Genomic DNA, 17359 nt, shown 5'->3' with positions numbered 1-17359 from the left:
AGCAACTCAAAAAGCCCCCCCCCCCCCCCCCACCACCACCTGGCTGTCCTGAACCTGGGAACTACCAGCCAGTTTTTACTGGCAGATCTTAAATGTTTGGTAGGAACATATCATTTAAAAAGCCTTTTGATGCCTTCAGAGCCTGGGTTATAAAAAGCTTTATGAACGAGGCAAAGGGCCTTGAATTAAATTCTCCGGCCTAGAGGAAGCCAATGCAACTTGCGAATAGACGCCGAAGCAGGGTGGAATTTATGAAGATCTATCACTAGCCTGGCCGCTGCATTCTGTACAAGCTGCAGTTTGTGAATGGAACAGTTTTTAACCCCTCCCATGCTCATGAGCATGCTCCCATGCTCATGACGAGCTCAGCTCGTCATGAGCCACGGTGGCCGTGTGCTCATGACGAGCTGCGCTCGTCATAACGGCCACAACGCTCGCACGCAGGGCTAATTCCCCCGTTGTGCTGAGCGTTCCAAAGAAACGGGTGTGGCCGTGACGAGCTCAGCTCGTCATGAGCACAGCGCCATCGTGCTGCGGACGAGCTGAGCTCGTCACGAGCACTGGGGCGCTGTACGCGCTCCCCTGCCCCCCAGCACAGTGGGGGAATTAGCCCCACAGGCAAGGGGTTAATGTCCAAATATAGGGCATTACACTAATCCAGTCTGGAAAGGACCAGGGCGACAACTGCTTGCTTTTGAAAGGAAAAGGAAAGACATGAAAGATCTTCCTCAAGACCCTAATGATTCCAAAACAAGTGGAGACCGTTCTGTTGCTCTTGGGGTCAAAAGAAAGAGATCTGTCAACTATACCCTTACTCCCTATAGTTTATTTTCTTGGAAATAGATTAAGTGAATACACATTGAACCTTTCATCTGGTTTGCATAATGAGGAATAGCGCGGCAGGGGATTTCTAGCAAGACGTGGCATGAAAGAGCATCATTATGTATCAATTTTATCACAGCAAACTGACTTTTCCCCAAACTTAGTCATATCATTCATATTTGATAAGTGTATAAAGGTACATTGTTTAAACAGAACAGTTCTTGCATAGGTAAGTAAGCTCCCCTCATTTGCTTGTTTGACTTTGCCTGCAAACAGTATTTCTAGACATATGGATTGTGCTACTTTCTTTGCATAGCATGGGTTAAAACATACATGATTCAATACAATTCACAGATGTAATCATGTGATTCAATTAAAATCACACAATGACTATAGAGCTATTTCTCTGTTCGCTCACTGGAACTGTAATCCCACATTACGGCCTTGATGACAAGTTAGGTGGGATCCCCATTTGGCAGAACTACTGTTATTGGCCAATATATCTGCAAGGAATTCTACTTATTACGAGTTAGACATCTTAGAATGGGGAATAACTGTGCAGATACAGAATTACTGCACAGAATTCCACACGGTGTTCCCTATTCCAAGGAGCTTAATGCTCCCAATTAAGAACTGCTCTGAGCAGGTGGTAAAAGGGAGCAGTGGCTTCCCTGTGGAGCAGGGATGGAAAGAGAGGGGCTGAGAGAGTAGGGAAGGGTACAGGAAGAGTAGTTTTGGCAAGGGGAGCATTGCATGATCAACCCTTGACAAAGAAAAATTGTGTCAGGGACTGAGGATGAGGCGTGGCTGCTGTTACAGCCAAAGCTGTATACAGCTTGGCTGGCTGGAGTTACCGGCTGGTAAGATGGAGTTCCTGCACCTGCGTGAACCGGTTTCCAGAAATAATGCAGAGATGTGATCAATTCCATATGTTTATTAGGGATTAGCAGAACTGTGAAATTCAGTGGAGTTACCTAAAATCTAAGTGAGATTCCATGCAGTTCAGTTGATTTTCTATTCGAGTGGCAGCTTTCGCAACCTGAGTGGCAACTTTCTCAATGCGAGCCGTAGCATCCTGCCGTGACCACTTGAGTTGAGAAATCTCACTGGGAGGTGATCTAGCGTTCATTTTTTCTCGCTCGCCAACTTAGCGAGCCATGCGCAAAAAAACCTCAGCGATGCAGCAGTTGGCGGAGTTTTTCCTGACCTCTGCGCTCAAAGCGGAGCACAAGAATGACCAAAACTCCATGAACTCTGCCGACGGAGCGGAGTTTACCACCCACCCCTAGTGTTTATTCTGCTCCGCCTGACTCCTAATCATGACATATCTGTTTTCCACACTGAATAATGCGCAGGATGGAACCAACAAAGAATATGGCTTGATTCACCTTAACTTCAATTAGTCAACATTATACAGTGGTAACCGTCAAGGCTTTGAATGTGCAGATTGCAAAGCAGCTGACTTGAAAGCAGCGGTGATTACTTGGCGGTGAGTGCTGGTCTGAGTGTCTCCAATCAGCCCTATCGTTGCATTTAGCATACTTAGACTTGACCCAAGCTCTTCTGTGCCATCCCTGTTGGCCATTCAGGTGATTGCTGCCACGTCGCCCAGGCAACCTGAAACTTTCACACTGCCATAATACTGAAGAGCTGTTTTCATCATCTCTGTGTGCAGGGTTTATTCTAGATATGCGATCAGCATATGGATCAATGATGTTATACTCTCAGATTGTTTTCAAAATGAACATCACTTAAGAATACATTTGAACGTATTACTACTATTCAGTAGGTCTAATCTTACAACATTCAGCAACATGCGCAGAACCCACACATCCATTTGACTTCATGCAATGTCTTTTTTTCAATAGGCGCCTGAATCTCCTTATTTGGAGGGCTCTAACGCAAGATGAGCGAGACAAGTGAGTAGCCCGATTTTTAATTTGAAAGTTTAAGTTTAAAAAACCTGGACAAAAAATGGCATAGATTGTTTAAATATTATTTTGTTTAATGAGGTTTTACTGATGTCTTGCACTGTTTCATTAAAACAGTTTAAAAGGGTGCATTATTGGTAATTTATGCACTTTTGAATAAAACGTTAAAGCAAATAAGAGTAGTATGTGAATACCGTATGAGAAATAACTTGCCAGTCACCTTGCGTTCATGGGTATTGTCAGGGGCGTCGTGAACCCCCCGCTTTGGGAGCTACGGCGGGGGTAGGGCACCTTATGGGCCTCTTCTGTCTGCAACTCGGCAGACAAAATCTTATAATTAACACAATGGAGGAATTCACCGTTGATTGAAGAGCATTAGGTAGCAATGAAAAACAAGAGATGTTAAATATAAATGGGAAATAAAGACAGAATATTGAATAGAGGATAGGTGAAGGGGTGAGTAGGCGGATGAATATGTGGGTAGATGATGAATGGGTGAAATAATAAGTGAATGGATAGGTGGATACACAGGTGTCAGGATGGTAGAATAAAGGGATGGATGGATGGATGGATGAGTGGGTGAAAGGATGAGCAAATGGATGACAGATGGACGGGTGAGTGGAAGGATGGCAGTGTGGATGGATGTATCGCAGATTGAATGGAAGGATGATGATGGATGGCAGGGTTCAAGTTCAAGTTCAAGTTCAGGGATTTGTATAGCGCACTACTCACCCAGAGGGTCTCAAGGCGCTTGGGGAAGGGGGGTTCAATTTTTGTCGAATAGCCAGGTTTTAAGTTCTTTTCTGAAGGAGATGTGGTTTTGAGAAAGGCGGAGGTGAGTGGGGAGTGAGTTCCAGGTCTTGGCCGCCAGGAAGGAGAAGGATCTGCCACTCATGGTGGATTTTCGGATGCGCGGGACTGCGGCGAGGGCTTGATTGGACGATCTTAGTTGACGGGTGGGTGTGTAGAAGGACAGTCGTGTGTTGAGGCATTCGGGTCCTAGTTTGTAGAGGGCCTTGTGTGCGTGGGTGAGAAGACGGAATGTAATTCTCTTGTTGACGGGAAGCCAGTGGAGGTCTTTTAGGTGTCCGGTGATGTGATCTTGGCGAGGGATGTCCAATATGAGTCTCGCTGATGCGTTTTGGATGCGTTGGAGTTTTTTCTGTAATTTTGCTGTGATTCCGGCGTATAGTGTGTTACCATAATCCAGTCGGCTCGTGACCAGTGCGTGGGTGACAGTCTTTCTTGTTTCGAGGGGGATCCAGCGGAAGATCTTTTTAAGAATACGAAGTACGTTGAAGCAGGAGGATGAGACTGCATTGACTTGTCTGGACATCGAGAGAGAGGAGTCTAGGATGAAGCCCAGGTTGCGTGCGTGGTCTGTGGGTGTGGGTGCTGTGCCCAGAGCGGAAGGCCACCAAGAGTCGTCCCAGGCTGAGGGGGAAGATCCTAGGATGAGCACCTCCATTTTGTCTGAGTTGAGTTTTAGGCGGCTATGTTTCATCCATTCGGCTACTTCTTTCATGCCTTCGTGAAGATTGGTTTTGGCGGTGTTAGGGTCTTTGGTGAGGGAAAGGATTAACTGGGTGTCGTCGGCGTAAGAGATGATGTTAAGGTTGTGCTGGCGCGCTCGATGGAGGCGAGTGGACTCATGTAAACGTTGAAGAGGGTGGGACTGAGTGATGATCCTTGTGGTACTCCACAGATGACTTCAGTGGCCTCTGAGTTAAATGGGGGAAGTCGGACTTTTTGAGTTCTCCCGGCGAGGAATGAGATGATCCAGTCCAAGGCTTTTCCTTGTATGCCGATGTTGCTGAGGCGTTGTATAAGGGTGCTGTGGCAGACTGTGTCGAAAGCGGCGGAGAGGTCGAGTAGAATGAGGGCCGCTGTTTCTCCGTTATCCAGTAGTGTTCGGATGTCGTCTGTTGCTGCGATGAGGGCGGTCTCGGTGCTGTGTTTGGCTCGAAATCCGGATTGAGAGGGATCGAGGGAGTTGTTGGATTCAAGGAAGGCGGCGAGCTGGCTGTTGACGGCTTTCTCAATGACTTTGGCGGGGAAGGGGAGGAGGGATATGGGTCGGTAGTTTTTAAGTTCAGAGGGGTCTGCTGTGGGTTTCTTCAAGAGGGCGCTGAGTTCGGCGTGTTTCCAGCTTTCTGGGAAGGTGGCAGAGTTGAACGAGCAGTTGATGACATCACGGAGATGGGGTGCGATGATGGAGTCAGCTTTGTTGAAAATGTAGTGGGGGCAGGGGTCGGTTGGCGAGCCAGAGTGGATGGAATTCATTAGGCGGATGGTGTCTTCGGTGGTGATTGGGTTCCAGGCGCTGAGGTTGTTAGTCGGCGGTGTAGGGTCTGAGGGGGGTGGGGAGGGTTGTTCGCAGGGAGTGTTCTCGAAGCTGTTGTGAATGTCGGCAATTTTGTTGTAGAAGAAGGAGGATAACGCATCGCAGAGGTCTTGGGAGGGAGTGATGTCGTTAGATGCTGCGGCGGGGTTGGTGAATTCTTTGACGATGTTGAAAAGTTCCTTGCTATTGTGGGCGTTGTTGTCGAGACGATCCTTGAATGCTGATTTCTTGGTGGATCGGATCAGTTGGTGGTGTTTGCGGGTGGCTGCCTTGAGGGTGGCCATGTTGTCGGCGGTTGGGTTTTTTCTCCATGTTTTCTCTAGGGTGCGGCATAGCTTCTTGGATTTTTTAAGGTCCTCATTGAACCAGGGAGCCTTTTTGCTGCCTGAATTGATCTGGTGCTTTTTCAGGGGTGCTAATTCGTCGGCGCTGTGGGTGATCCATTGCGAGAATTTGGTGGCCGCTTGGTTTGGGTCCAATGAGAGGGTGGGAGTGTTTTGGTTGAGCGATGTGAGGAGTTGGTCGGAGGTGATTTTGTTCCAGTTTCTCCGAGGAATGGGTTGTGGGCGGTTGTGGGTCAAGGTGGTTTTGTAGCTGAAGTGAACTTAGCTGTGGTCCGTCCAATGGAGAGCTGTGGTGCGGTCGAAGGAAATGTGCTTGCTGGAGGTGAAGATAGGGTCGAGCGTGTGTCCGGCTACATGGGTGGGGGTGTCAACAAGTTGTTTGAGTCCGAGATTGGCCAGGTTGTCCAGAAGGGAGTTGGTGTTGCTGTCGTGTTTGTTTTCAAGGTGGAAGTTGAGGTCTCCTAATAGAATGTAGTTCTCGGAGGCGAGGGCATGTGGGGAGATGAAGTCAGGGATGTCATTGCTGAATTGAGTGCGGGTTCCTGGGGGCCTGTAGATGAGGGTGCCTCTAAGTGTGGTCCTAGGGTCGGTGTGGATCTGGAAGTGGAGATGTTCGGCGGTTGCAAGATTATCGTCGAATCTGGTTGTGATTTTGATGGTGATCCTATGGATGATGGCGATGCCTCCTCCTGTTTGGTTGGTGCGGTCTTTTCGGATGATCTTGTAAGCGTCCGGTATGGCTATAGCGATGTCGGGTGCTGATGATATGTGCATCCATGTTTCTGTAAGGAAGGCGATGTCCGGTGACGCAGTGTCGAGTAGGTCCCAGAGTTCAGTTGCGTGTCTGTGGACTGAGCGGGTGTTCAGCAGGATGCATTTCAGGTGGTTAGAGTCGGAGCTATGTTTGGAGGAAGTGGATTTGGTGAGGGTCTTGAAGCAGGTGAACTTGCAGGTGTGACAGGCGAATGGGCCGTGGGTGCGTCCTGGGGTGGCTTCGCAGCATTGTGGAGTACGTCCGGGGTTGAGGGCGAGGAGAGTTGCGGCATCATATGTGAGTGTAGTGGGCAGGGTAGAGCGGGGGCCAGGGGGTCTGGCGCTGGGCGCGGTCCAGCGCGGACAGGCGTAGACGAGCTTACCTTTGGCGCGCCTTCGGCGCGCATGGGGCGTGGCCGCTGCGCGTGAACGCTGCGCGCAAAAGCATCTGTCATATGTGGATAGTGGAAGGGGAGGAGTGAGGGAGGAGCAGCTGGGAGGCGGGTGCGTGGAGGATATCCGGCCAGGGGGACACAACAACAACAACAGAAATGGCTGCAAGATAAACACCGAAGCAGGATTGGGGATACAGACGATCTAACCACAACTAAGCAAGTAAAAATTCTAAAATCGCGCTCTATGTCAGTCTAGCGCTACAATTGCAATTAACTTGGCAATAGCGAGTAAAACAGGTAATTAAGCGGTATAAAGTACTGTAGCCGATTTTTAATCTACTCTAGGCTGTTAGGTAAGCGCTGATGTGCCTTTGAGTGTTCAGGCAGGCAAGAGCGAGTTACTCAGTGTAGCGCTACGATACCAGATGGAGGCTTCAGTGGGGCTGGGAGCAGCGTGAGGGAGCGGCCGCTTCTGATGTGAGTCAGGGCGGTCACAGCTTTGCAGGGGGGAGAGCGGCGCTTACAATGCTTGTGGGAGGGAGGAGCAGCTGGGAGGCGGGTGCGTAGAGGATATCCGGCCAGGGGGACACAACAACAACAACAGAAATGGCTGCAAGATAAACACCGAAGCAGGATTGGGGATACAGACGATCTAACCACAACTAAGCAAGTAAAAATTCTAAAATCGCGCTCTATGTCAGTCTAGCGCTACAATTGCAATTAACTTGGCAATAGCGAGTAAAACAGGTAATTAAGCGGTATAAAGTACTGTAGCCGATTTTTAATCTACTCTAGGCTGTTAGGTAATCGCTGATGTGCCTTCGAGTGTTCAGGCAGGCAAGAGTGAGTTACTCGGTGTAGCGCTACGATACCAGATGGAGGCTTCAGTGGGGCTGGGAGCAGCGTGAGGGAGCGGCCGCTTCTGATGTGAGTCAGGGCGGTCACAGCTTTGCAGCGGGGAGAGCGGCGCTTACATTGCTTGTGGGAGGGAGGAGCAGCTGGGAGGCGGGTGCGTGGAGGATATCCGGCCAGGGGGACACAACAACAACAACAGAAATGGCTGCAAGATAAACACCGAAGCAGGATTGGGGATACAGACGATCTAACCACAACTAAGCAAGTAAAAATTCTAAAATCGCGCTCTATGTCAGTCTAGCGCTACAATTGCAATTAACTTGGCAATAGCGAGTAAAACAGGTAATTAAGCGGTATAAAGTACTGTAGCCAATTTTTAATCTACTCTAGGCTGTTAGGTAAGCGCTGATGTGCCTACGAGTATTCAGGCAGGCAAGAGCGAGTTACTCGGTGTAGCGCTACGATACCAGATGGAGGCTTCAGTGGGGCTGGGAGCAGCGTGAGGGAGCGGCCGCTTCTGATGTGAGTCAGAATGGATACATAGATCAATGGCAGAATGGATGGATTGATGGATGGCAAGATGGATGGATGGATGGCAAAGTGGATGGATTGATGGAATGGGGAAAGATTGACTGATGAATGAAGAAATGAGTGCATGTAAGAATGTAAAGATGAAATTATGGATATCAGTGGGTGGATGAAAGGGTGAACGGATGAATGGATAGACATCTAGATGGAAGAGACAGGGAAGCTCTTCTAGGAAGGGGTCGGCCCACTTACTTTGTTTGCAATTTGCCACCAGAGCTTTAATTTCAAAGGGGAGGGTACTTTAATTTTCTGGCTACTCCCTTGGATTTTGTGCGAGGAATTACAAAAATCCCACCCGAACAGGCTTCCACATATGTTCTGCGAAAAAGCTGCCTGGAAGGAGATATTATACAGGTTATGTAGTAGTCTAAAAACTCCAACATAACTTACATACCTTTTAAAAAGGAGCTGTGTTGCTTATTAAATGCTATAAATGCATTGTTCTGACCTAATATTAAAGTTACCCTTTTACAGTTATATATCAATTTTTAATCTTAGACGCAAATCCCATTTTTCTAAACTTTTAAATACCTATTCATTCTGATTTTAAACAAGCAAGCTCACAATTTTTAAATGTATAAAGGTATCTGTGTTTTTTTTTAAACTTGGTGTTGTTTGTTATACCTCTTTGACTTTTAAAAGGCGTGCTATTGTTTGTTGAAACACTAATACTAATTTTTAATTTATGAAAAGAAAATCCACTGGCAGACAACAGCTTTTAATAGCAAAATACCACTTTGCAATGCAGGATTGCTCAAATTCAAAATTCAAATAAACTTTATTCGGTTTCATATCGGCAAACCATAAAAGTTACAACGGTTACAAGTACATAAAAACAGTAATACGTTAAAACATGATTTAAAAACAATTGACCCTATACACAATTTATGGATAAAATCCAATATCCCTAATTGATCAAAACCTTTAAAATGCAATGTGCCCGGAAAACATAACTTCCTATTTTATTTACTTAATGGTGCACGCTAGGCCTAATAGATCCTACATAGATCATCCATTGTTTAAACATGCATGCAGGCCCGGGATTTCACAGTAGCTTTTAAAAACCCCACTATAAAATAATACAGTCCTCTTTCAGCAATTGCAGATACATTAATGCAGGACGGGCCTGAATAAAATTAATTATTTTTAAAATGGGAACCAAAAAATACCTTTGAGGGGTTTCATAGAACTTACATAAAAACATAAAATGCAGCAAATCCTGTGGAGACTGTGCGTCGCACCACAGGGAGCTAGCACTTGACCTCTACTGTATCCCTTAGGCCTCGCTAGCAAGAGATGAAAAACGTTCATCCGGTACCTAGTTAATAAGAACCTCTCGTGTATTGATAGAAACCCCATTAGATAAGGTTCCATTGTCGGAATTGTTTTGAGCATTAAAAACGTACGAACACTGGGTTTCAGCATCTCCTGCGCTTCCCTGTCCAATTTCCTTGAGGTTAAGAAGGCTACCCTAATTAATTCCACATCCTTCTTAACAATGGATTCAGGGTTACCAAAAGGATCAGCGCGCCCTAGCCCTTCCAGGCTGGTTTTAATGTAGTTAAATTGGAGATGCATTATCGAGGGACAAACACTCTCTTAAAATTAAATGGTTAAGCGTTAACTCTTTGTTTAACCAACACCTCAACCAAAACACCAGAGGGCGCATCGCAAGAACATCACTTAGATAGGGGACCCTCAATTCCTCATGGACCGATAGGTTAGATATTCCGCGCCGAACACAAAATATGCGCTTTAAAAAGTCATTCTCAACCACCTGGAGAGAATACACAGCAATGTGTCCCCAGATTTCGCTTACATAGCTAGCTATGGCCATGCTTTTGGCTTGGTAAACTTTCAGCATGGCTCCAATTGGTTTCTTCCCTATTTTTGCAGCAAAGTTAAAGATTGCTGCATTCACCTGGGTCAGATCCCCCTTTTTCCTCAAGATTAATGAACCCCATTTTAAATGATCATCAAAAAGAACCCCTAAATAAGAGAAAACGTTAGTGCGGGGATTTTAGCTGGGCCAACACTGAATTGAAAACTTTTGTTTGGTCGTTGCTCCACTTGCATTATGTAAGATTTTGAATTATTTATTGCCAATTCTGGTCCATCATAAAACTGGAGAATTCTGTTAATAGAGATTGCAAACCTATTGTAGTCCTGGATATAAGGACGGCATCATCCCCGTAAAGCAATACGGGGATACCACGCCACCCTACGCACGGGTAATCAACCCCAGTGGCTCTTAGTGCAGTTTCCAAATCATTAAAGTCAAGATTAAACAAGAATAGAGCCAGAATGCACCCTTGCCGTAATCCCCTCTTTGTCTCAATGTCCCTACTGACCCGAAGGTCCTAGGAAAACATAACGTTAGCCTTATTTGACTTATGCAAATCCCCTAAGAAATTAACAATACTGTTATCCACCCCTATTGCCCATGGACTGCCACAATTTAACCCTGTTGACGCAGTCAAATGCGGAGGACAAGTCCATGAAGGCAAGGTAGACTGTACCGGGGCGGGCAACTGTATATTTGCTCAGTAAGATAGATAAGTTAAGACACTGAGCAACGGTAGAGCGTCCCGACCAAAATCCAAACTGGACATCCAACAGGATCTTGTGCTCCTCTGCCCATGTGGATAGTCTCTGCAAGAGAATACGTTCTACAACCTTAACTAGAGCTGTTCCTGAGAGTGCTTGAGTCAATCAGTTCCCTCCATGCCTCTTCCTTCAGGGCACCCTTCCGTCTGACCAAGGCTATCTGGTATTCTTTACGGCATGTTCGTACCTCAATTTGATTTCTTGGCTTGGCTGACAGAGATTCCCTCAGCTTTTTAGCTGCCTTGGAGCAGTGGGAGTCAAACCATCTGTGACCTGGGGTAGCTGACTTTACGCGCTATTAGTTCATACGTGCCAAGAACTTCACTGGGAGAGGAACCTGCAGAAGTACATAGTGCTAACTCGGTAGCACAGGATACATTTACTTCACTGAGAGATCTGGGACCATTTAAGTCATTGTTTGCCATCAGTTGGTCTGAGTGAGCCCCTACTTGTTACCTCTGCAATTTGTGCTGATAATGGGCCCTGCATCAAAACACAAAGAGGGTTATGATCACTATATTCACTTGCAACAATTTCAAAACCATGAAATAAGGATTGTAAGGAAGAGGAGATTAAGATAAAATCCATGAACAACCCCCTACCACACCCTTTAACACCTTCAATGCTACAGAGATTCATCCCCCATGCTGATCATCGATGAATCCCATTGTTCACGACGAGCTCAGCTCGTCATGAGCACACAAGCAGTGTACTGCATGACGAGCTGAGCTCGTCATGAGCATGGAAGGGGTTAAAAGTTGGCACAGGAAATGTGGTGTGCGGGGCAGTTAAGGACATCAAGGCCATCATGTCCAATAAATGTATCAAATTATTCAACAATGCCCCCTGAGCATGATGTTCAAAAGGAAATCCCTTCATACGGGGACAGCCCAACTCAGATATACTAGATAGCATTGGGTTTCTACAAGGATGGATGTTAAAGTCACCGAAAACCATAAGGTTATGTAGAATAGGACCAAAAGACTGTCTGATAATGCGCCCAGAGTGGTGATATTACAGGCATCGCAAGGATTGCTCAAAAACTGTCACTTTTTGAGTTTCGGAAATTTCATCCACTGTTTGTATTTGGTTGGGTAAAAATATATAAATGTATTCTGTTGAGCATTATGGAAGTGCTTACTGGTTTTGAAAAAAAACTTTGCCATTATACAAACTGTACAAATATTAAACAATACATTTTCATTTTTCTAACATAAGTAACAATAACACAAAAGTGAAGCAAGCAACTAAAGTAGTTTTCAAAGTGATCAGCAGCATTTACCATTTTAGGAGAACTCCATCAACACATCAATAACATTAGAAGCAACCGGTATATTAGGTTGATAGTGCCCAGTTATCCTTTTCTCATTCTTTAAAAAAAAAGTAGCAGCAGGTTATATAGATGCTAAAACAAGATGTCTTGTTTAGTATTCTTAACGTTAATACCTAGATATTTTTGCAACTATTGCATTTATTTAGGCATATTGGGTGATTCTCAGTCAAACTGAGGACTAGGAAACTCAGTTGGATACCTCTGATTTCTCCCTATTTTATACCTAATCGTAAGACATATTATGGTGCTACCTGATATGTTTCTCTTTGGAGATGCTCTCATAGTCCTTTCATTTGAGCAATACATCATCAGAATATAGCGAGATGAGACACTCAGTACCATGTATGGTGATAGTGAAGAACTTGATCATCACTGAGATATCAACTGTTATTTGTTAGACAAAATATTCGTCAAGAAAGTAGTCACAAAGTTCATTTCAACATATGCCTTGAAAATGTTCGGATCATTCCATACGTCAATTTTCATATTCCAAGCATATGCAGAACTGAATTTAAATGTTCCTGCCTACAGTAGTTGGGGTCCTCTGATATATACTGCCTAGGTTTTCTTCAAGTCTGGTAATTAAGAAAATATAGTAATAATATCAAGAAAATGGGAGAAAGGTTTGAATATATGTGGGGTAACATCAGAAGCACTTCCAAGATTGCTAGTCGCTCTCTAGCATGTACAAGTAATGTTTACATCACTCCCCTTGGATTATCTGGACATTGGATTATCTTGAAATCATTACTTACACACGCTAGAAATAAATGTGTGAATATGTATTTTTTTTTGCAGTTTTACGCAGCGCAATATCGACCCAGAGATAGTGGAGCACTTTATATGAGCACTAGTTACTTTACTCATGGACAGATTCATTTTTGTTAGGCACGGAGAGATTAAGTGATTTGACCAGAATCACAGGATATTGAGCCGATGCTGAAACTCGAACCCTAGTTTCAAAGTTGGCAGCTGTGGCCATAACACCACTGCCTCTCCCAAACTCAATTTGAATACTATTTTATGATGAATATTTGTCCAAAAAAATGATGGCTGATGTCTCAATGGTGAACAAGGTCCTCACATTTAAAGTTTGGGTCACAATTGTGCTTCGGATTGGATATCTACTGCCAGCAGGATTCCCTTATTGCTTTGGGACCAGTGTTGTGAACGCAATGGTTTTATACTTTTGTATTGTATGAGATGTGTGTTCACTTTGCTCTTTGTTGCCCACATTTTACTTTCTAATGTATAATAACTCAACAACAACTTAGCTGCCATCTCATCATAAGAGCAACAGTTTCAGTGACACTAGGGATAGCAGACGTCTGTGCCTATCACATGATATTTCAGATCCCACTTTTGGTAAGCACTGTTGATCTTGGGTCAAGGGTTTTACCATTGTGTAAGAAATTGGGGTTGTTGGTTGACTGAAGTGCTGAAGTTGACTGAAGTGTGAGTCCAGGTGACATGTAGCGTACGTTATATCTATCTCTGCATGTGATTAACAGATGATCCAGCGGGGAACAGCTTTATAAAACCACCCTTTGCAGGGCATCTTCACTCTTGAGTGGAAATGTGGAAAAACAGGTGATGCAGAAACAAATTAATTGGGTCGATGAATTACAAGTAGAAATGGAGACTAAACAACTGGTTGAGAGAAAAATGTAAATAGCGCTTAAAAAAGAAATACATTTCTAATATCTAATTTCCTTGTACTTATTTTTAGATTTGAGTCAACTGTAGCAGTACCATATAAAGAACATAAGGAGGCTTTGCTCCAAGCCTTGGATAGACTTGGTTGGCCCATTTCATCTGATGATGTGGCATTGTTAGAGGAAGAGATAGAGGCTGGAGTCACATACATACAGCAGGCTACTGAGCTGCAACGGCAGGCAAAGGAAAAGGACATGGTGCCACATTCAAATATGGAGGGAGAGGTGCGTTAACCAAGTCTCATTAACTTATTGCAAGACTTTACCTTTCACAATTCCTCAATCATTGTACATTTTATTAAAAAAAATGTAGTTGAGTTTTTAATGCTCTATTTGAGAACATCTATCTTTGAGGGTTCAGAACAGCAAGAGTGCAAGTGCAATATAATGCCATCTAAGACATACCCTCTATAAATGTCACATTTGAAAAACTTTAAAACTATGATTGATCTTTGAAACTATGATAGCAATTTTTTGATAATCGATTTTACACCTGTTTTCTTGTACCTGCTAATGCTGAACTTTTATGAAGAATATTTGTTCACAAAACCAGATAGTGCACATGGTAAAATTAATTTAAGGATGTGCTTGCTCGGATGTAATACTTAAAAGGATTCGCCATTTGGAACCTTGAAACAGATAAAATGCCTATTGATCCTTTGAAACAAACACAATATTGGATCACTGTAAGAAAAACATACATTTCCATGCAATCCTGATTATTTACTCTTTGTGACCGAGAAATCGTCTGACTTTTCGCTTCTTGGCAACAGTGTAGGGCTTTATATCCTAATCGACCCTCAAAGGCATACGGGATGTCTTTGGGGAGACTTGTTTGTTGTCCCATGCAAGTGAGAAACCTAAATTGGCCAAACTAATTTGTAGCCTTGAAGAAGTAGCACCTCTGACCAATGGTGGTTGGCATGTTCCAAGGGTGGTGAGGTGGTGGGGGGGAAGGGGGCACATAAAAAAATACAAAACAAAACTTACCTTTTCTCAAACGTGACCTCCTCCTCGATCCTTCTCCTCGAGGCAGGCAGCAGGCAGGCTCCCGACTCCCAAGCCAATCCTGGCACTGCTCTCATGCAACATGAGAGCAGGGCTAGGATTGGTGGGAGAGGCCTCTATCAGTGCTCACAAGAGCACGGGAGGCCTTTGCTTTCTCTAACCCAGCTATCTTAAGAAAGCTGGGTTAGAGAGGTTTAAAATGCGCATGTCTGGCTAGCTATTTCAAGACGGATGGCCAAAAAGACATGCGCATTTTAAACTCGAGAGCACAAAGCTCCCTGTAGCCACTCAACAGCAATGGCCCGCCCCATCCTGATGCTCACTTTGGTACGGGTCGGTTGCTCAAAAATAAAATGGTAATAAATAAACCGTATTACCATTTTTTTTTCCAGCTCTGGCCTGGGGCTTTTTGTTTGTGGGGCGACAGTCCCCAGCTCAAACAGAGGAGCCGCGCCTGCCTCTGACACTGATCTGCATAAGTTCTGGCTAGTGGTAACATAATTATACTTTCTGGAGTGCTGTGGCAGCACCCTATGAACTGCCTTTGGGCTTCCTGTGCAAATTGCATTCAGAGGCTTGGGGCAGATTAGCCCACCAACTGTTTATATTTTTTTGTATATATGGGGTGTTCGTGAATATGTAGAGTATGACTTGTGTATAACTTACATTGATCATTCAAGTGTGTCCGTAGAGTAATATCGTGAAAACTACCAGTGTTTCTTTTGTTAGCTATTTGCAAATATTTATTTTTATAGGAATGATGGTTACAAGATAGAGTTGGACAGTGACCATAACATAAGCCCACTCCCATTTCGTCTCTCTTTTGGTATCTTTCCAAAGCTTTCTGGAGTGAACACTCATGGTTTCCCTTTAGAGCAGCTCTTTGGAAAGTGTACCTGGTCACCTCTTTAAAAGTAGTGGGAAGTGCGGTGCGCTCTGGGAGAGGACCTTCTTGGTCACCTCCTCCATGGGAGGAACTATGCCCCAGCTGGATAGGCTGGAACGTTTAAATAAGGAGGAGGTACTGACTCTGATTGGCAATGGGAGGTTGTCAAACTGTCTGAGCTTGGACAAATAAACTGGAGTCTCCAGATTTTGTATTTTCTGCATTGAATAGGTGCTCATGATCACTACCATCATGTACAGTAAATGCTTATGATTGTAACAAAGTAACTCTGTGTTGTACCCCTCTTTGGAACAGCGTCTTGAGGATTAGCATTTCATGATTGTAGACATTATTGTTTGCAAACATTGCTTAACCATATTTTGTCACTCCATTTTGGGGTTATTGTGCTTTTAGTTTCTAGATTGTGCTGATATTGGTGACCATTTAGGCCGATTTACTATTCTCTCATGCGGAGAGGTGTGGTGCAGCGGCCAGGGCAGCTGACTTCGGAGCAGAGGATTCATGGTTCGATCCCCGGCTCCGGCGGCAGCTCAGCTCAGCACCATGTGGCTCTGGGCAATAGTTCACTTAATTTCCACAACGGCCCCCAGTGCCTTGAGACCCGTAAGGGTGAGTCGTTTGTGCTTTACAAATACAGATTTACATTTGCATTTCATGCAGCGCAACTCAGTAAGAAACTTGCTGAACTGCGTTGTGTGAAAGGCAGAGACTAGAAATGGACCATATCTTCTAAGAGAAGGTGCACTTCTGCTCTTTCGTTGTGCAGGTGCACTTCAGGCAGTCTAGTCTCAAACGACGGCCCTCTGGCGCCATGGTAGTATGCATAAAGGCATCATGGGCAGGATTGTTTTTGTGCAGGAAGTCATATCTTCACAGGATTTGTAAACTTAGGTTTGTGTCAAAATGTTCTGGTTGGATGCATGGGAACACCCATGCTCCACACATGTAACGCCTACCTGAGGCAGGAGGCTGTGTGACGGAACCCTACACGAATTAACCCCTCATGCTTTTATAATGCAATCACTACCCAGACTATGACGTTAACACGTGTTACTTTACCATGCAAGTCGTTACAGCAGCTTGCTTTAGGGGACATTAGACTTTGGAATAGTAAAAATTACTATTCCAACTCCAGTCTACGAAAAATCCAACACCAGTCCAAAAAAGCGCCCTCAATATCAAGTTGTTGTAACGGCTTGCGGGTTAAAGGAACACGTGGCAAATCTCGCTTTGCGTGGCTTTACTAATGTCACTTCCACCTTTACATTGCCTTGTGTTAACTTACATGATGCAAGGACAACGCACGTGCATAGTAAATCTGGCCCTGTGTTCCATGTCCTTTCTATGACTTTAAAAAAAAATTGTAATGCAAATAAATGCATGTCTGTTCTGACTTATACTTAAAGTGTTGTGCACTCACAACTCTGGGTGGACAGTCACATTTTTATTGCAATGGTGATAAGTGTGTTGCCCTATTCCTAAACTTGTCCAGGTCAATCTCCCGTCAGATACAGATTGACTGCTTGCCCACATGTACCTGGAGAGTCAAAGAGGTTTAGAGGGGCAAACTTTCCATTGCAGATCGAGTAACAGTTGCCCCACTTAGTGGAGTAGTCTGGAATTAAGGGAAATCATATTTGAGAACACATTGTATCACAAGAAGGTGCTCCAAAGAAAGATGGCACAGTGAAAGTGAATAGGTGAACTAAAGTGTGCAAGTGCTACATACAAAACATATGCACATAACTTGTGACTGA

The 17359-nt window shown here is 44.6% G+C and overlaps 1 protein-coding gene across 1 annotated transcript in view; it reads left to right on the top strand.

Moving 5' to 3' along the window:
- The window catches only part of VWA3B (von Willebrand factor A domain containing 3B), a 1052517-nt gene that overhangs the window by 561857 nt on the left and 473301 nt on the right, over positions 1 to 17359 (top strand). Inside the window, exons 22-23 of the mRNA XM_078658240.1 lie at positions 2691 to 2741; positions 13702 to 13912. Of these exons, the coding sequence (XP_078514366.1) occupies positions 2691 to 2741; positions 13702 to 13912 (262 nt within the window). The remainder of the gene's footprint in view (positions 1 to 2690; positions 2742 to 13701; positions 13913 to 17359) is intronic.

The sequence above is a fragment of the Lissotriton helveticus genome, chromosome 8 (assembly GCF_964261635.1).
Source record: "Lissotriton helveticus chromosome 8, aLisHel1.1, whole genome shotgun sequence".
In the NCBI taxonomy this organism is placed as follows: Eukaryota; Metazoa; Chordata; class Amphibia; order Caudata; family Salamandridae; genus Lissotriton; species Lissotriton helveticus.
This window is presented reverse-complemented; position numbering and strand designations above follow the sequence as displayed.